This window comes from Macrosteles quadrilineatus, unplaced genomic scaffold, assembly GCF_028750875.1.
Source record: "Macrosteles quadrilineatus isolate MER2022 unplaced genomic scaffold, UCM_ALF_1.0 Scaffold_2__2_contigs__length_208266976, whole genome shotgun sequence".
NCBI classification, from domain to species: Eukaryota; Metazoa; Arthropoda; class Insecta; order Hemiptera; family Cicadellidae; genus Macrosteles; species Macrosteles quadrilineatus.
In genome coordinates this window covers 86870727-86885632 of record NW_026542595.1, presented here as the reverse complement: position 1 = coordinate 86885632, position 14906 = coordinate 86870727, and the positions used below count along the sequence as shown (strand labels likewise).

Below are 14906 nucleotides of genomic sequence, written 5' to 3'. Positions count from 1 at the left end.
TCCGGTTATTGATCCCTGAGGCAGTGCTGCTAACTTTGGGTGTCTCAGTGAACTACGTCCACTTTCAGGGTAACGCAGAACAATCACCACTGCTCTTTTGTGATTTGTCTTACTGAGATATTTCAATGACAATAGCAATCGCTGATTCAGTCGCGCCGGGGCTCTGCCCGCAGTTTAGGGAGTGACATAGTAAAGGTTTTCAGCAGTCAACGTTTATGGCAAGAACAAGTTTATAAATTCACCTCAGTCTCTTTGAATAATAGAGAGTTCTGCCGACGAAACTTCAAGTTACTTCATCCTCCAAATCGGCCTAACTTAACCCCTGTTTGAACTTTGAAATACGGTGTATGTATCAAAATGTATTGTAAAACTTTGAAATATCATAAGATTCCTCTCTGGACTGCATTTATTTTTAATTATAAATTAGGTAATGGGTAGACTTCCGTGTCTGTTGTCAAAAACAACCGAATGAAAATATTGATCGATATATCGATTATTCAATATACCTATCATTTGGTTAGTTAGGTTAACCTAACTTAAACTAACCAAATGATATAAATCGAATGAAACAATCGAACAATCGACATTTTCATTCGGTTGTTTTTGACAACAGATACGGAAGTCCACCCTAGGTAATTTATGTCATATTTGATTAGCAAACCTCATGGGTTTGAAATTACCCAAATTACTGTGTGGTTTGCAAATGCTAAGTTACTTATACTGTAAGTTGAAAGACGTTAATTCCGGGACATCCTTAATAAGAAATATTTACCTTTTGAGCCATTTTCTGTATATTATTAGGCAATAGTTTCATACAATGTGGTGAAGTTAATCCAAGAAGTGTATAATCAACCCTGGTTAGTTCCATTTTATAAATATAGCCTATATAAGTTAGATTGTTCAATAATTTTACACTCTGAAAGAGACGAAACTAGATTGATAGAGAGGCTAGGCTTTACAGCTTATTACAATGAAAACTGTTTGCAAGTAAGTGACTTGTCTTGTGCTGTTGTACGACATTTATTTAGACAACTCAAGTATCTCAGTAACGAACGACTTAAAACCAGCTTAAAACTACACCAACACCAACACCAAGCACCAACCAACCACACAACAAAAACCAGCTGGTGTGTTGCCATGGTAACAACTAATTTATCACAGTCAATGCTAACTGAATTATTCGCCTCTTCTAAAAGTGGATGGAAGTAAAAGTTAAATGATCGATTATTACTTAAAGCATAGATAAAACATCTAAAATTTTAGTATAAGTTAACAACGGAACACACTCCCACAGCTAAGAATAACTTAAATAAAGGCCCTCCCTTCCTTACTGTTTCACTGTTTGGGATATACTCACTGTGATTAATTATTGTAGTAAAGAGCAAAAGAGAATGTAAATAATGTTTTTTTTTTCTCTTAACAAACATGTTATCTAATTTTAAATCAAGGGTATTATATTAAATCCCTAAATGTAAATAGGCAAAATAGGGCCACATTAAAATATTTGTAAAAATATGGTCTTTTGACAATCCTATCTTTATGTCTTAAAGCCATTAGAGATCTGTCTTTATGATCAGAGGTATCAGACAGATGTAATTAGTACAGAAAATGATAGTACATAATTCAAACACATAATCCCTACTCAAAGAGTGCTACACAGTTATCACAAAGCGAACCGGGGTTAACTAATTGCTTGGGTGACAGTAAATCCTTCAAAATAAATGCAAAAATCCCCCACTACCGGTCCCGGTGATCTCCCTTTGCTGGGACTTTTAGTGGCGGTTCTATGACCTTTTCAAGGGGGGGGGGCTACCGCCGGGGTCCTTCGTACCGGGGAATAAAGTAGGGGGTCCATGGGTCCTTCCCGAGAAAATTTGGAATTTTCAGAGCTTTTTGGTGACTTTCTAAAGCCATTTTTAATACCTAAAACCGTGCCCAATGTCCATAAACTCCCATTTGACATTTTGTTTGTCATGAGCAAATAGACATTTAAAAAATTAAACTTATGACGACTGCATTCATGAATTTCAAAACACACAATAGACTACGGCCACATCCTCCTAAAAGCCGTTGGGCGACTTTCTACAGCCAGTTTTAACGTCTAGAACTATGTGTAATACCTTCCATTTCCCCATTTATTTGTCATGAATTAGTAGACATTTTTAAAATTAACTATGACGATTACATTCATAAATCTCAAAACGTATCATGGGCTATAGCCACATCCTCCTAAAAGCTGTTTACTGACTTTCTAAAGCCATTATTAATGTCTATACCTGTGTCCAACTGTCCAAAAACCTCCTATTTCACCGATTACTTGTTTTTGTCATGAGCAAGTAGACATTTTATAAATTAATCAAACTATGACGAACTTGCATTCATGAATTTCCTCTGAGCTAACTGTGATTGTTGATTAGTTTGTTTTTAAGTCATCAAAGAGTAGCCGACAGGTGCAATGGTCACAATACTTAAATTTTGGATGCTACAGTATAAAATGATTCTGTTAATCTGTTTAGGCCGCAAGTAGTTGAATTGTTTTTCTGGTAGTTGGAGAGGATACTAGTATTTAAATATATATTTTTTAACTACCATTAGATTAGTAGGCTACTGTTATAATTAATTGTTATATAATTAATTAATCTTTCCCTTATAACTATTAAAAATTAGCTCAAATAAGTTAAAAATATTCTAAAAAAGAGGAATTATTATTATTATATGTTAAGCAGGTGTTCCCCACTAGTATCACAACATCATATGACTACATTTATTATAGATCCAAATTTTTACAATATTTGCCTTATATTCTGCTGCCATAACATTTATGTACTTTTAAATAAATCAATTCGTTAAAATGCTTTTTAGAATGTTTTATTCTTAAACCCAACGAAGGCCCAACGATTCTTTTATTTGTAGGGCCAACGAATACCAGTTTCCGTTGGGCCAACGTTGGCAAATCGTTAAAATTTCTGCCAACCATTTCCCAACCGTGCCGACCATTTCCCAACGTTGGGCCAACGATGTATGCTACTTGGGTATCAACAGCTGACTGCTGTAGAAATTGTATTTTGCATAATGCGTACAACTTTCCATAGCGTAATATTGATTTATTCGTTGTGCTATTGTCCACAAAGTTTATCTTTGTGGAACCATAGATAAAACATACGTGGAACTTAATACTACTCCTGCCATCGCTTAATTAAATATAATAAAAACTACATTAATTGATGTCTGTTTTATGACAAATTGCGTGTTTTAAGGACGTTTAAATTTATTTTTCCAGGGTCCAAGGGGGACTTTAGCCCCTGTAGCCCCCCTTGGAACCACAATTGCAGTGGAACATAATAAAACATTCGTCGAATTTCCACAAAAATGTTGACCAATAATTTTGGATTGCTTTATTTTTTTAAATTTCTACCAAAATTTTGTAAATATCAATAACTATCCAATAGTTGAGATGACATTGATTGATTTTCTATAGACTAGTGGAACCCCGTCGAAATCGACGGTTAATCTTGAGGTGTTATGTAAATTCAGCTAACTGCGATGGATAGAGTGAAGTCATTAAAATCTTAGTTAAATGAAGGGAGAATAAGCAATAATAAAGTATGACGATTGTGTTCCCTAAAAAACGTGAGTGATGAATTCGTTTAACACAATATTTCCTACCTTTTAATCGGCTTTAGGTTGCCCAAAGGGTTTATTAGGAGCCTTATAATAATTGTTTGTTCATGAGTTTGTTTCATACCAAAGCCACTTTCACTATTATATGGGATAGAATGCGTTCATATAATTAGTCTATCACGTTACGGAAAGAGTCAATATTTATTACTAACCACTAATTCTATCTGCTTTAGGAATATCATTCAGATTGTATCCGGATTTATAAGTAATCTTCATCTTTGGTCATAAAGATACAGAATTCTATCAGCATATTAAATCTGTTTTTTTGTTTGATAAAAATTTCAGATTCTCCAGAAAGCATTAACATTCTTACTTCGAAATCAGCAATTTTAATTCCTTCTCTTGCCACATCGACCCATGTATTTAATCCTCCTGTTCTCACTTGATAATTCATTAACTTATGGGATAGTTTTGCCTTGGCCATATAGATCACATAAAGCTGTGCATGTATTTCGTGGATTGGAATGAACCATAATTGTAGGAAATTTTATCACAAATGTTGAACATTTGCGGAACCAAATCCATAACCTAGTCCAGCCTTGGTAACAAATTATGCAAATGCGATGAGATGTGATGACACTGTTGTGTTTCCGAATGTTTTGTATGTAGTGAGGTTTAGATGCGTTGTTCGACCTAGCTACATGTGTACATCAAAGTTAAAACTGTGTACACATTTTTTTAAATACCTGAACTGACATTAGTTCACCTACTTTACCAAAACCATAGACTCCGTAGTTAGTCTATTCCTAAACTTAAACACAGCTCTCATCCTCAACGTACTCATCTATGACACAATTTTCAACCCGATTATCAAAAACTTTCATACTAATAAATTAATCTCAGGTGTTCTTTCTTGAATTTAAAAATTAATGGTGATTGAAAGTAGGAAAAAAAGGCAAGTGCCAACCTTACAATATATATAAGCTAACCCGATAAGGAATAGTTATATGTTCCTTTGAAATTGATATGTCACACTTATTTCATAGTTTAAAATTTTCTAAGAGCAATATTTTCTAAAGCATAAATTTTTGAACAAAACATTTAAAACGTATCATAAATTCAACATTTTGTTGAACCTATAAAAAACTTGCCATGCGGTGGAGAATCCATTAAAAATTATAAATAATAATGTAAACATTTAATTTTGACAGTTTCAGTAGACCTTTGAATACAATTTTAATATTAACAGCTGGTTCGGTTCATTAAAAGTAGTGTAAAATTATCCATATGGTCGAAATGTAAACAACATTGCAGAGTGAACTTTAAAGGCCTCTGGGGCAGAGCCCCAAGGAAATTTACCTAGTTTCTCTTTTGAGGGCTCACCTACAGACCAATACCTTTCTTTAGACACCCCTAGCAAGTTTCTACGCCCAGCCGTTCTCTCAAATTAGCTGTGACAAAAACCTCGTTTTCCTCTATAAGAATAACATGGGATGGGAATTTAAAGGCCACTGGGGCAGAGCCCTGAGGGAATTCTCCACGTTTCTCTTTTGATTGCTCATCTACAGACCAGGACCTTTCTTTAGACACCTCTACCGAGTTTCTACGCCCAGCCGTTCTCTCAAAATAGCTGTCACAAAGAAAAACAGTTTCAAATTAATATATAGATAAATCGGATAAATCGAACAAGAGTAACAATTCAAAATTCAACTAATGTGTCATAAATAACAAAATACCCCCGCCGCATCAAACCTGCAGACTAAGCGAATTTCCATTTGACTGATTGGATTTACACTGAAATATCTACTTAAAAATATGACATTTATTCCCGATTTAAATAGAATTAGTTTAACAAGTACTTAGGTTTGCTACATCAGGGAGGGTAAAACTGTTTTTTTTTGTAAAATGTCAATAGTTAGTAAGAAATAAAAACATTTTTCAAATTTGATCAAAATATGTTCATAAACAAGCAAACTACAACAGTTTACTTATTCTCCATAAGAATAACATGGGAATTTTAAATTTACAATTTTGGGAATTTTCTCCGTAACCATTAGGCGCATAATAACGCTTCAATATACTAAATTATTTGTTTTTTAAGCTCTACAAAATGGTTTGCTAAATTTTATGTTTTTTGGGTCAAAAATGGGAAAAACATATTTTTACCCCATAAAACCCCCCGTAAACACCCGTTCCCATGGTCCGATCGGGTCCGATCATGCTGGATCGGGAACTCGTTTGATTGAATAAACGTAGGTTTACACGTTTGTACCAAATGTCATCAACAGTACCGGTACAACATATTTTCCAGTTAAGTTGTTACTCTATGCATTTCAATCGTCGAATAACATTTTTTTCTATTTCATTCCACACCATTTGGGATTGTACACGTCGTTGTTTACGTCTACCCTACCTACCGCCATTCTTTATTCTTTCTTATTGACACGAAATTGGAGCTCGGGTTTCGGCATTTCGGCTTATTATTAGGGTTGAAACTGTTGAAAGGTAGAATTTACCGACCGGGATCTATGTTTCAGGTTTCACTAGGGAAAATAATTTATCGAACCAACTCCATCAACGAATGTTAGGATATAACATTTTCAATATCAATTGTTGAGTTTTCTTGTAAATTAGAGGTTACGAATACGATGCATTCATTTTTAAGTAGAGCAAATGCAATATTAGCTTACACATTAACTGTTTTGGCCTTTCTTACATTCGTATGTTTTATTTCGACACTCTTTATCGACTACAGAACTACATCTAAGATTGAAACAGTGGTGGTTGTTGTGTAAGTATTTTGTAGCCTAGCCTAGTTAGTTTTGGGTATCCTTGGACTATTGGTACCTAGCCTAATTCTTTGTGTCTGACACATAAACAAACAAAACCTTCCAGCTCCAACTTAGTTGGGGACACAGTGCCATTCGGGGTTTTAGGTGGGGAGATTTAAGTAGGGACATTCCGATTTCACCCCAAATCTTCCATTAGGCTACTTGGTATCGATACCACGAGAATATTGCGACAAAAGTATCGATTAAGTAAGTTTAACCTTAAGTAAGTTAATTGAATGAGTACAGTATCGAATCAATTATTTTTTTCTATTTCTAAGGCAAGACTAACAGTTGTTAGTCTTGTTAGCCTTTAAGAAGGTTCTAAGTTAGGCTACTTACCATTATAGAATATTTACTAATTAGGCCTAACCAAATTTAAAGACTAATGGACTTATGCAGGGGGACGGGGGAAATATACTACACTGATAATGACGTTAGGACAGAAGCTAGGAGGATTGAACGTTGTGTTAAAACATAAAGTTTATTCCTCCTAGGACAGGAGACAGGACAACGCTTAGGATCTTTATCCATTACAAACTCAGACAATGGAATAGGAATAGTAGGTACGGTACTCTGTAAACTGTGCTTACTAACTTAGCCTACTTCAAATTGTACAGGGTGCGGCAAAATAACCTCCCTATTTTTAAACGTAATTAAAAAAAACAGGTTTTTATTTTTTTACTTATTCTCTAACAAGTGAAGTTTACTTTTACTTAAGTTAGTTTTAAAAAGAATGGGGTAATCTGCCTAGTGTTTGGTAATTTAATAATTTTTTGATTTCATCAGGCCATAGAATTCTTATTTTTTATCACAACTGAGTAAAAAAATACCAGATTGATCCTCAGTTAATTCCGTTTCTTTTGATATGAAATTGAACTCTATAGAAGTGAAAATTAAGTCAAAACATTTTTTTCTTAAATTTGCACACTTTACCTAGTGTTTGATAACAATTTCTAGTGATTGGTAACCTAGTACCCAGTGATTGATAACATAGTTGTTTTTTTTTTTTTTTTTTTTTACCACTTAATTATACACTTTAAGTAACTACATTTATCCTACAAATTCACATTTTAATGTTTTGGTACAAGGAGGTGAGGTGAACATAAATATAAGGTTAGGATTCCAATGTAAATAATGTTATATTTAACGCTTAACCTGTCAGGACAACAAATCATATTATGAACGAGTGACAAACATAGGCCTACATCTTTAATTAATGCAATGTGATTAACAGACCAGATCTTGTGAACAGTCAAAAATTGAAAGGTTACTTAGGCTATTTAATCTGATTCACTCTCACTTAAAACAAAGGGTTCATTGTCCGAATCACAATCCTTCGAACAAAGATGACAAATAAAATGAACTTCGTCATCATCCTCGTCGCTCTCTTCCAGCCCAAAGATGTCCAAGTGTTTTTTAGGTAAACACTTATAATGATAGGTGCCCTTACAAGAATCGCACTCAATCCATCTCCGCCTTATCTGCAAAATAAGTTCAGCTGAGTATCTCTTCATGCAAATCTTGCAGGTCCAGTCTTCTTCCTCATCGAAAACTATTTTTTTTTTGTGGTAGTCTTTGTCTCCAGTCCCTTCTTTTCTGTAGTCTGCTTTCCTTTATTTTTTTCTTCCCTTAATTTTTTCCTCTCCATCTTTTTGTCTTCAATCTCTTTCTTATCTTGCCGCCTCTTCTCTTCATAAGACTGCCATTCCTGGGATGAGACTACAGAAGGAAGCTTTACTTTAGGTGCTCTTTTATTTTTATTTTTTGTTGGAGTTCCAGGCCAGAAAAGGTGCTTCTTAAATGGTGAAGGTACCCCTTCACCATTTGTAGTTGGTGATAAAACTTTGGCTAAAGTTTCTCGAGATGAGGATGGCGTAGCTGAAGTGTCTCGCTGAGCTGTAGGCCGAGCTGCTGAAGTTCCTTGAGAGGTAGATGGAGTCTCACCAACATCCGGAAGGCCCAGGTCGTCCAATTTTTCTTTTCCACATCGACAAAATCTTTAGCCTTTTTCCACAATTGCTGCTCAGGAGTGGGCAACAGTTTTTCAGGTGGTTTTTCAGGAGTCATTTGTCCGCCGGTTGATCGAGTTTGACTCTCAATTATTGAGTTCTTTGCTCTCTTCCAAGTGACATATAAAGGTTTTGTGACTTTTCGTCACCTAACCACACAGGAGTGAATTTGACATATGTTTCATGGAACTCTTATAGTGTATCCTTGTTAAACTGTTCCATGAACTTTAAACAACAATGGTCAGGGTTTTTCTGTGCGATTTGTCCACTTGTTGAGGGGCCTTTTTTTAACAATTGCTGATCAGGTCCTTTTAAAACGTTAAGTTTGGAACAATCTAGATTTTCAGGAGTGAAAGGGTAAATGCCGCATGATCTAAATCCATTGAAAATGGTTTCTTTCTTCATTGATTGATCTAGCACAGTTTTTAGAAGGGGAGCAAAGTTGAACTTGGTAAGAGGCTCATTTTCTTCCAACAATTTCGACATCCGCCATTCATGAACCTTCAGTGCCCACCCCTGTTTAAGTGGATGAAATATTGCCACATCTAGCACTTGCATAAAGTGGGTGGTGTTTGGTGGCAGAGCGATCAAAATGATTTCATTCTGAGAGCAAAAGACACTCAGGTGATACGTTAAATGGGACCTGTGCCCATCTAAAAACACAACAATAGGGAATTTAATTCCCACTTGAGTTTTCAACCATTTCATGAAATAGTTGGCCATATACTCGAAGAAAATTTCACCGTTCATCGAACCGCTTTCTGATGTTGTAATGCTCCACTCATCAGGGAACTTAAGGCGGTTGGATGCCGGGAATCTTTGGCCAGGGTAAACAACTAGTGGCAGCACAACACCACCCTCTGCATTGACGTTTGCCAAAACTGTTATATTTTCTTTATCATCCCTCCCTGAACTTCATAGACATTCTTTTTCCTTTGGCACAGATAACTTTGCCTGTTTTTGGACACAACCAAAAACAAGTCTCGTCAAGATTAAAAATTCTTTTGGGATCCTTCAGAACATCGGTGGTGTTGTTATTTTCTAGTTAAGTGGTTATTTCTGTGAACCACTTCCTTACGACTTCTTCCTTCACATCAGCTCTGACTTTAGTTAGCTGTTCAGGTTTACGAACTGAAAGATCGCTATGTCTTTTCATAAAGAGTGAAAACCATTTCTCCCCAAGCTGGCCATTTTGGGTTTTGTCAGCAAGGTTCGTATCTGCTTTGATCATTTTGTTCACAGATAAGATAATGTCTGCCTTTGTCACTGGAAACCCCCTCTCAGCAAGTCCCTTAATCCAATTGACCAACATGAATTCATTATCAGTCCCTAAAATAGGCTGAGGGCCCATTTTTCTTTCTAATGGGGTTTTACCTGACACTTTTAAAGCCAAAGTAGATTGGGGAATCCCAAATTATTTGCTCGCTGCATTTACAGATTGACCTTTTTGAACAGCGTCCAACGCTTTCAAAAGATCCTCTTGACTGTAAGAGAATTTGGGCTTTTTCTTAGGCGCCATCTGAAAAAAAAAAAAACAACCTTTTAGTGTCTATCCTAGGCCTATCTCTAAAGAGATAAATAGTTTGAAATGTGTTGCACATAATTTGGATGGAAGGATAGGCCTAGTTTAAAATGTTTACTATATATTATACTGTACTATAAAAAGCCTCATAAAAAGTGGTATTGGATATGCCACAGTAAGTTATGGTAGCCTGAAAGCAAACTTAGGTAGATATCGGCAAACATTATATACCGTAATGGAAAAAAATAGTATTTGTTTAGTAAGTTAGGGCCTATTATGATGAAGAATATTTTTGGGCATGATTTATTTTCATTTGTAATTTTATTTAAGTTGTCTAACCATTGTAAGGTTCTACTTTAGCAAGAACAAGTGGTTCAATTTTGACTTACCAATCACTAGAAATCCCTATATCCAGTGTATGGTAACAGGTACCAAACACTAGGAAAATCGATGTCTTGCCTAACCAGTCTTTGGTAGGTATTTACTCAGGGGAGGTACAGAAGAGGCTACGATGACAGCTGTGGACTTTTTATTAGCTGAAGGAACGCCATTACCGAAACAATACGGCCAGTGGCCATCGGCCTCGATGGTCTAGTGGTCAGCGTGCCGGGCTGATATGCTGAAGGTCCCGGGTTCGAATCCCGCTGGTAGCTCTAACTTTTTGTCCAAGATATTTTCATTATCAGCAAGTTTGGTTGGTTTGGTTCGGTTATGACAGTTTAATTTTATTATAAGTCATTATAAAATTTTAATTTAGCAATTTCTAGTTTTATTTAATAAACAGAATTATTTTTTCATTACTAAACATTTGTTATAATTATTTAATTATCAGCAAGTTTGGTTAGTTCGGTTAGGTTATGATAGATTAATTTTATATTTAAAAAATTATAAAATTGAATTTGAGGCATTTATAATTTTATTTTATGAACAGAACGATTTTTGCGATTTAGCACAGACAATAGACCATTGGTATTTCTTTTGTCTATGGTATTAGTAAACCTTCATTGCCAAAGTGCTCTCTACTACAGCGCTGTTCACGGAGGAATTTTGAACTAATGCCTCATTCGTACCTCCCCTAAGTCAGACCCTCTTTGGTAAGCATTAATTCCTTCTTTAAGGTTAGGTTATGTTGTTGTTTTGCACATGTTATTGATGTATTGGACAGCGAGATGAGTTAGGATTAAAAATGACAAAGACAAGACCACATTGTACAACGACAAACGACATCTTTATTAATGACCAACAAGAGACAACTTCCGTTTTCTACATCACAATCCAAAGGCTTGTACAGTAAAGTTCCATTGAGGCCTAGGCCATAGATTAACCATATGTAATATATATATATAAAGATACATCATTGCCCTCCACTTTAAATAACAAAAATTAATTATTAGGTTAGGCCTACATTTTGTAATATAACAACATTAACACAACCTTTCAGTCATATTCTGAGAAGGTAAATCTTTTAGGTGGCTTAATGACTCTCCCTTTACTTGAGACATTAGGCAATGGAGTGTCTCTCATGTTAAAGCTAGGCCTAGGTGGAGACCAGGGTGATGTTTGGTTGGATTCAGATTGAGTAGCAACAGGGGAACCTCCAGGAGGGATAGGTCTTGGCGGAGTGCTTGGATTTCTAGTAACAGGTTTAGGTGCACTAAGAACTAGTCCTTTCAGGACACTACCAGTAGAAAAACACACTTTCAACTGATTTACATGGACTTTATGTACGGTCCCAGCTGATACCTTGATAATGTACACTGTAGGGCTTATTCTTTTAACTACTCTTCCTATCTGATACTTAACTTTTATACCTTTGGATACAGGTTTGTTAAGATTCACCCACACAAGTTGATTGACTTCATAACATTGAAATTTTTTAGGTAGGCCTATGTTAGTTTTTGACTGGTTTGGCTTAATTATCTTAGTATCCTTCAAATTAAAATTTACTTCCTTTTTTGTTACAGTCAAAGGTGTCCTAGGTACAAAACTCAATAACATAGCCATTGGAGATTTTCCAGTGACAGAAGTGGGGGTAGCTCTGTATGCAAACAGAGATTCAGACAATGACTGCTCTGGTGTTAAGTTTTTGCATTGGGATAATGTCAACTTAGATAGCAAAACTTTGAAAGTTTGTACTGCCCGTTCGGCCTGCCCATTTGACTGAGGTGAATATGGAGGAATGTAAAATAGTTTGATATTCTTCCTGTAGCAAAACTGTTTTAACTCTACTGAACAAAAAGGAGGACCATTATCCGTAACAATTACATTAGGGAAAGAAAATCTAGCAAACACTTCAGCAAGTTTGGACATGATGATATTGTAATCATGTTTACCTTTCAATAAAAAACATTCAATCCATTTTGAATATGCATCACAAAGAATCAAATATTTACATCCATTGAAATCAAATAAATCAAGATGAACCCGTTCCCAGGCCTTTTTTGGTTTAGGCCATGAGACACGGAACTTGTTGTTGCGTTTGTTTTGCGTGGCTTGACAAACAGTACAAGAAACTACTTTCTTATAAATATCATTATCTAGGGATGGCCACCAAACATACGATCTAGCAAACAGCTTACATCTGGTTATGCCCGCATGACTAAAATGAACTAACTCAAGAGCCTTATCTCTTAGGCTAACTGGTATTACAGTACGACTACCAAAAAATAAACAACCATTGTGTACACTTAAGTTATGCTTGTTTTGTGCGTACACTTGCAATTCCTTTTCAACAGAACGAGGAAAACCCTCAAGTACATATTTAACTACTTTGCATAATGCTTGATCTTTGAGTGTCTCAAGGCTAACTTCTTCAAAGGAAATCAATGGTGTTGACAAGTAAGTGAATAGGCTATCTACTTGATCTTCTACAGAACTAACAGCACTAGGTAGCCTCGATAACGCATCTGCATTAGGAATTAAAGTACCCCTTTTGTGTACAATGTTGTACTGATAGGCTGACAAAATGGTTGCCCAACGTATTAATTTACTTGAAGCTAGTAACGGAATTCTTTTTGTTTCACCAAATAGACTCTTAAGTGGTAAATGATCACTGTAAATGGTGAATTTTCTCCCCCATAAGTATTTATGAAACTTGCGAAGACCAAAAATTACACTCAAAGCTTCCTTTTCAAGTTGGGAATAATTCCTTTGTGCTTGATTAAGGGTAGCTGACTCAAAGGCAATTGGACATTCTTTTCCATTAATTATTTGACTAAGGACGGCCCCTACTCCAAAAGAACTGGAGTCAACTGATAAAATTAGTTCTTTGTTAGGATCATACAAAGTTAACATAGTAGCCTCACTTAAAGCTGTTTTACATTTTGCAAACGCTAAAGCGCATTCAGACGACCAATTCCACTGTTCATCTTTTCTCATTAACTTATGCAAAGGCTCTAATAGGTCCGGACACATATGAACAAAGTTTCTATAGTAGTTGAACATAGACACAAATGATTTCAACTGAGACAGATTTGTAGGAGTTGGCATCGACAAAATTTGTTGTACTTTAGAAGCCGAAGGCGCTTTACCTTTTGCTGACAGTTCAAACCCCAAAAATACTAATGAAGATACAAAAAACTCTGACTTTTCTACGTTAAGTTTTACATTATACTTTTCAAGCTGAGATAACACTTTGTTCAAATTTTCTTGACAATGTTTAAGATCAGTTCCACCTACTAAAATGTCATCTAGATAAGGTGCTGTATGACTCAGATTTGTTAGTATAGACTCAATCACAGATTGAAAAATGGCACATGCCGACGCTAAACCAAAGGGTAGGCGATTGTAACGATACAATCCTTTGATAGTGTTAATTACCAACAGATCTTTACTATTTTCATTTACCTCTAGTTGGAGATAGGCCTGCGATAAGTCTAACCTAGTAAAGACAGTACAGCTAGTAAACTTATTAAAAATATCTTCAGGTATTGGTAAAGGATGCTGGTCAACTCTTAAGCACTTATTCAAAGTTGTCTTAAAATCAACACAAAGCCGGAGATTACCATTTGACTTGGGAACGATTACAATAGGACTCGCCCAGTTAGAATGTGTGACTTTAGTAATGATGCCCTCTTTTTCCAGCCTACTCAATTCAACAGAGACCTCATCTCGCAAAGCATAGGGTACATTATAGGCCTTATGAAAAATAGGATTGGAACCATCTTTTAGATTGACATTTACTTTAAAACTTTCAATGGGTTTATCATTATCTTTAAGTGCAAATACTCTTGGAAAAACCTGCGACAATTTCTTGACAATATGAGCTTTCGAGTTATCAGGAACAGAGTTAACATTAGGCTTACAATTATTCACGTCCCAGATCTTTAAACATTCGTTTGAGTGCTCTAGCTTACAAAGTTTTCCAGTATTAGGTTCCACTTGGGTATCAATGTTACAACAATTAATAAACTTAGGCATAATATTTACAGACCAGTTAGGTGACAGGATATCAAGCCAGTCACGGCCTAAAATTGCATTCCAGCTTACTAGACTATCTGCGACAATGACAGGTAAATAATGTGAACTACCGACACTTGAGTCACTGACCACGACTTCACATGTACCTAATATATTTAAGTTTTGACCGTTCACTCCCCTAACTTGTCCTATGTATGGATTTAGCTTACCACATAACTGAAGTTTCGATGCAGTCGACTTACTCATTAGACTCACTGCACTACCTGTATCGATTAACCAGTCAATAGAATAACCGTTAACATTAAGACTTACTGTTAAAGGTTTGGAGACAGACATAGTATTACAAGTATTCATATAGCCTACACTTTTGACGGAATAACAAAACTTGGACGTATGCCCCACTTTACCACAATTATGGCACACCCAATCTTTGGCAGGACAATTACTTGGCTGATGTTTTTTGAAACAATGTTAACACCTTTTCTTAGTCTTAGAAAAGTTATT

The 14906-nt window shown here is 35.6% G+C and overlaps 2 protein-coding genes across 2 annotated transcripts in view; one reads left to right on the top strand and one right to left on the bottom strand.

Moving 5' to 3' along the window:
- LOC128984543 (Bardet-Biedl syndrome 7 protein homolog) overlaps nucleotides 1-868 on the bottom strand; it is an 86629-nt gene extending 85761 nt beyond the window's left edge. Inside the window, exon 1 of the mRNA XM_054403876.1 lies at nucleotides 773-868. Coding sequence (XP_054259851.1) covers nucleotides 773-868 — 96 coding nt within the window. The remainder of the gene's footprint in view (nucleotides 1-772) is intronic.
- Nucleotides 869-6054: 5186 nt separating this feature from the next.
- LOC128986166 (signal peptidase complex subunit 3-like) overlaps nucleotides 6055-14906 on the top strand; it is a 46949-nt gene continuing 38097 nt past the window's right edge. Inside the window, exon 1 of the mRNA XM_054406349.1 lies at nucleotides 6055-6412. Within this exon, the coding sequence (XP_054262324.1) occupies nucleotides 6270-6412 (143 nt within the window). The 5' untranslated portion in view covers nucleotides 6055-6269. The remainder of the gene's footprint in view (nucleotides 6413-14906) is intronic.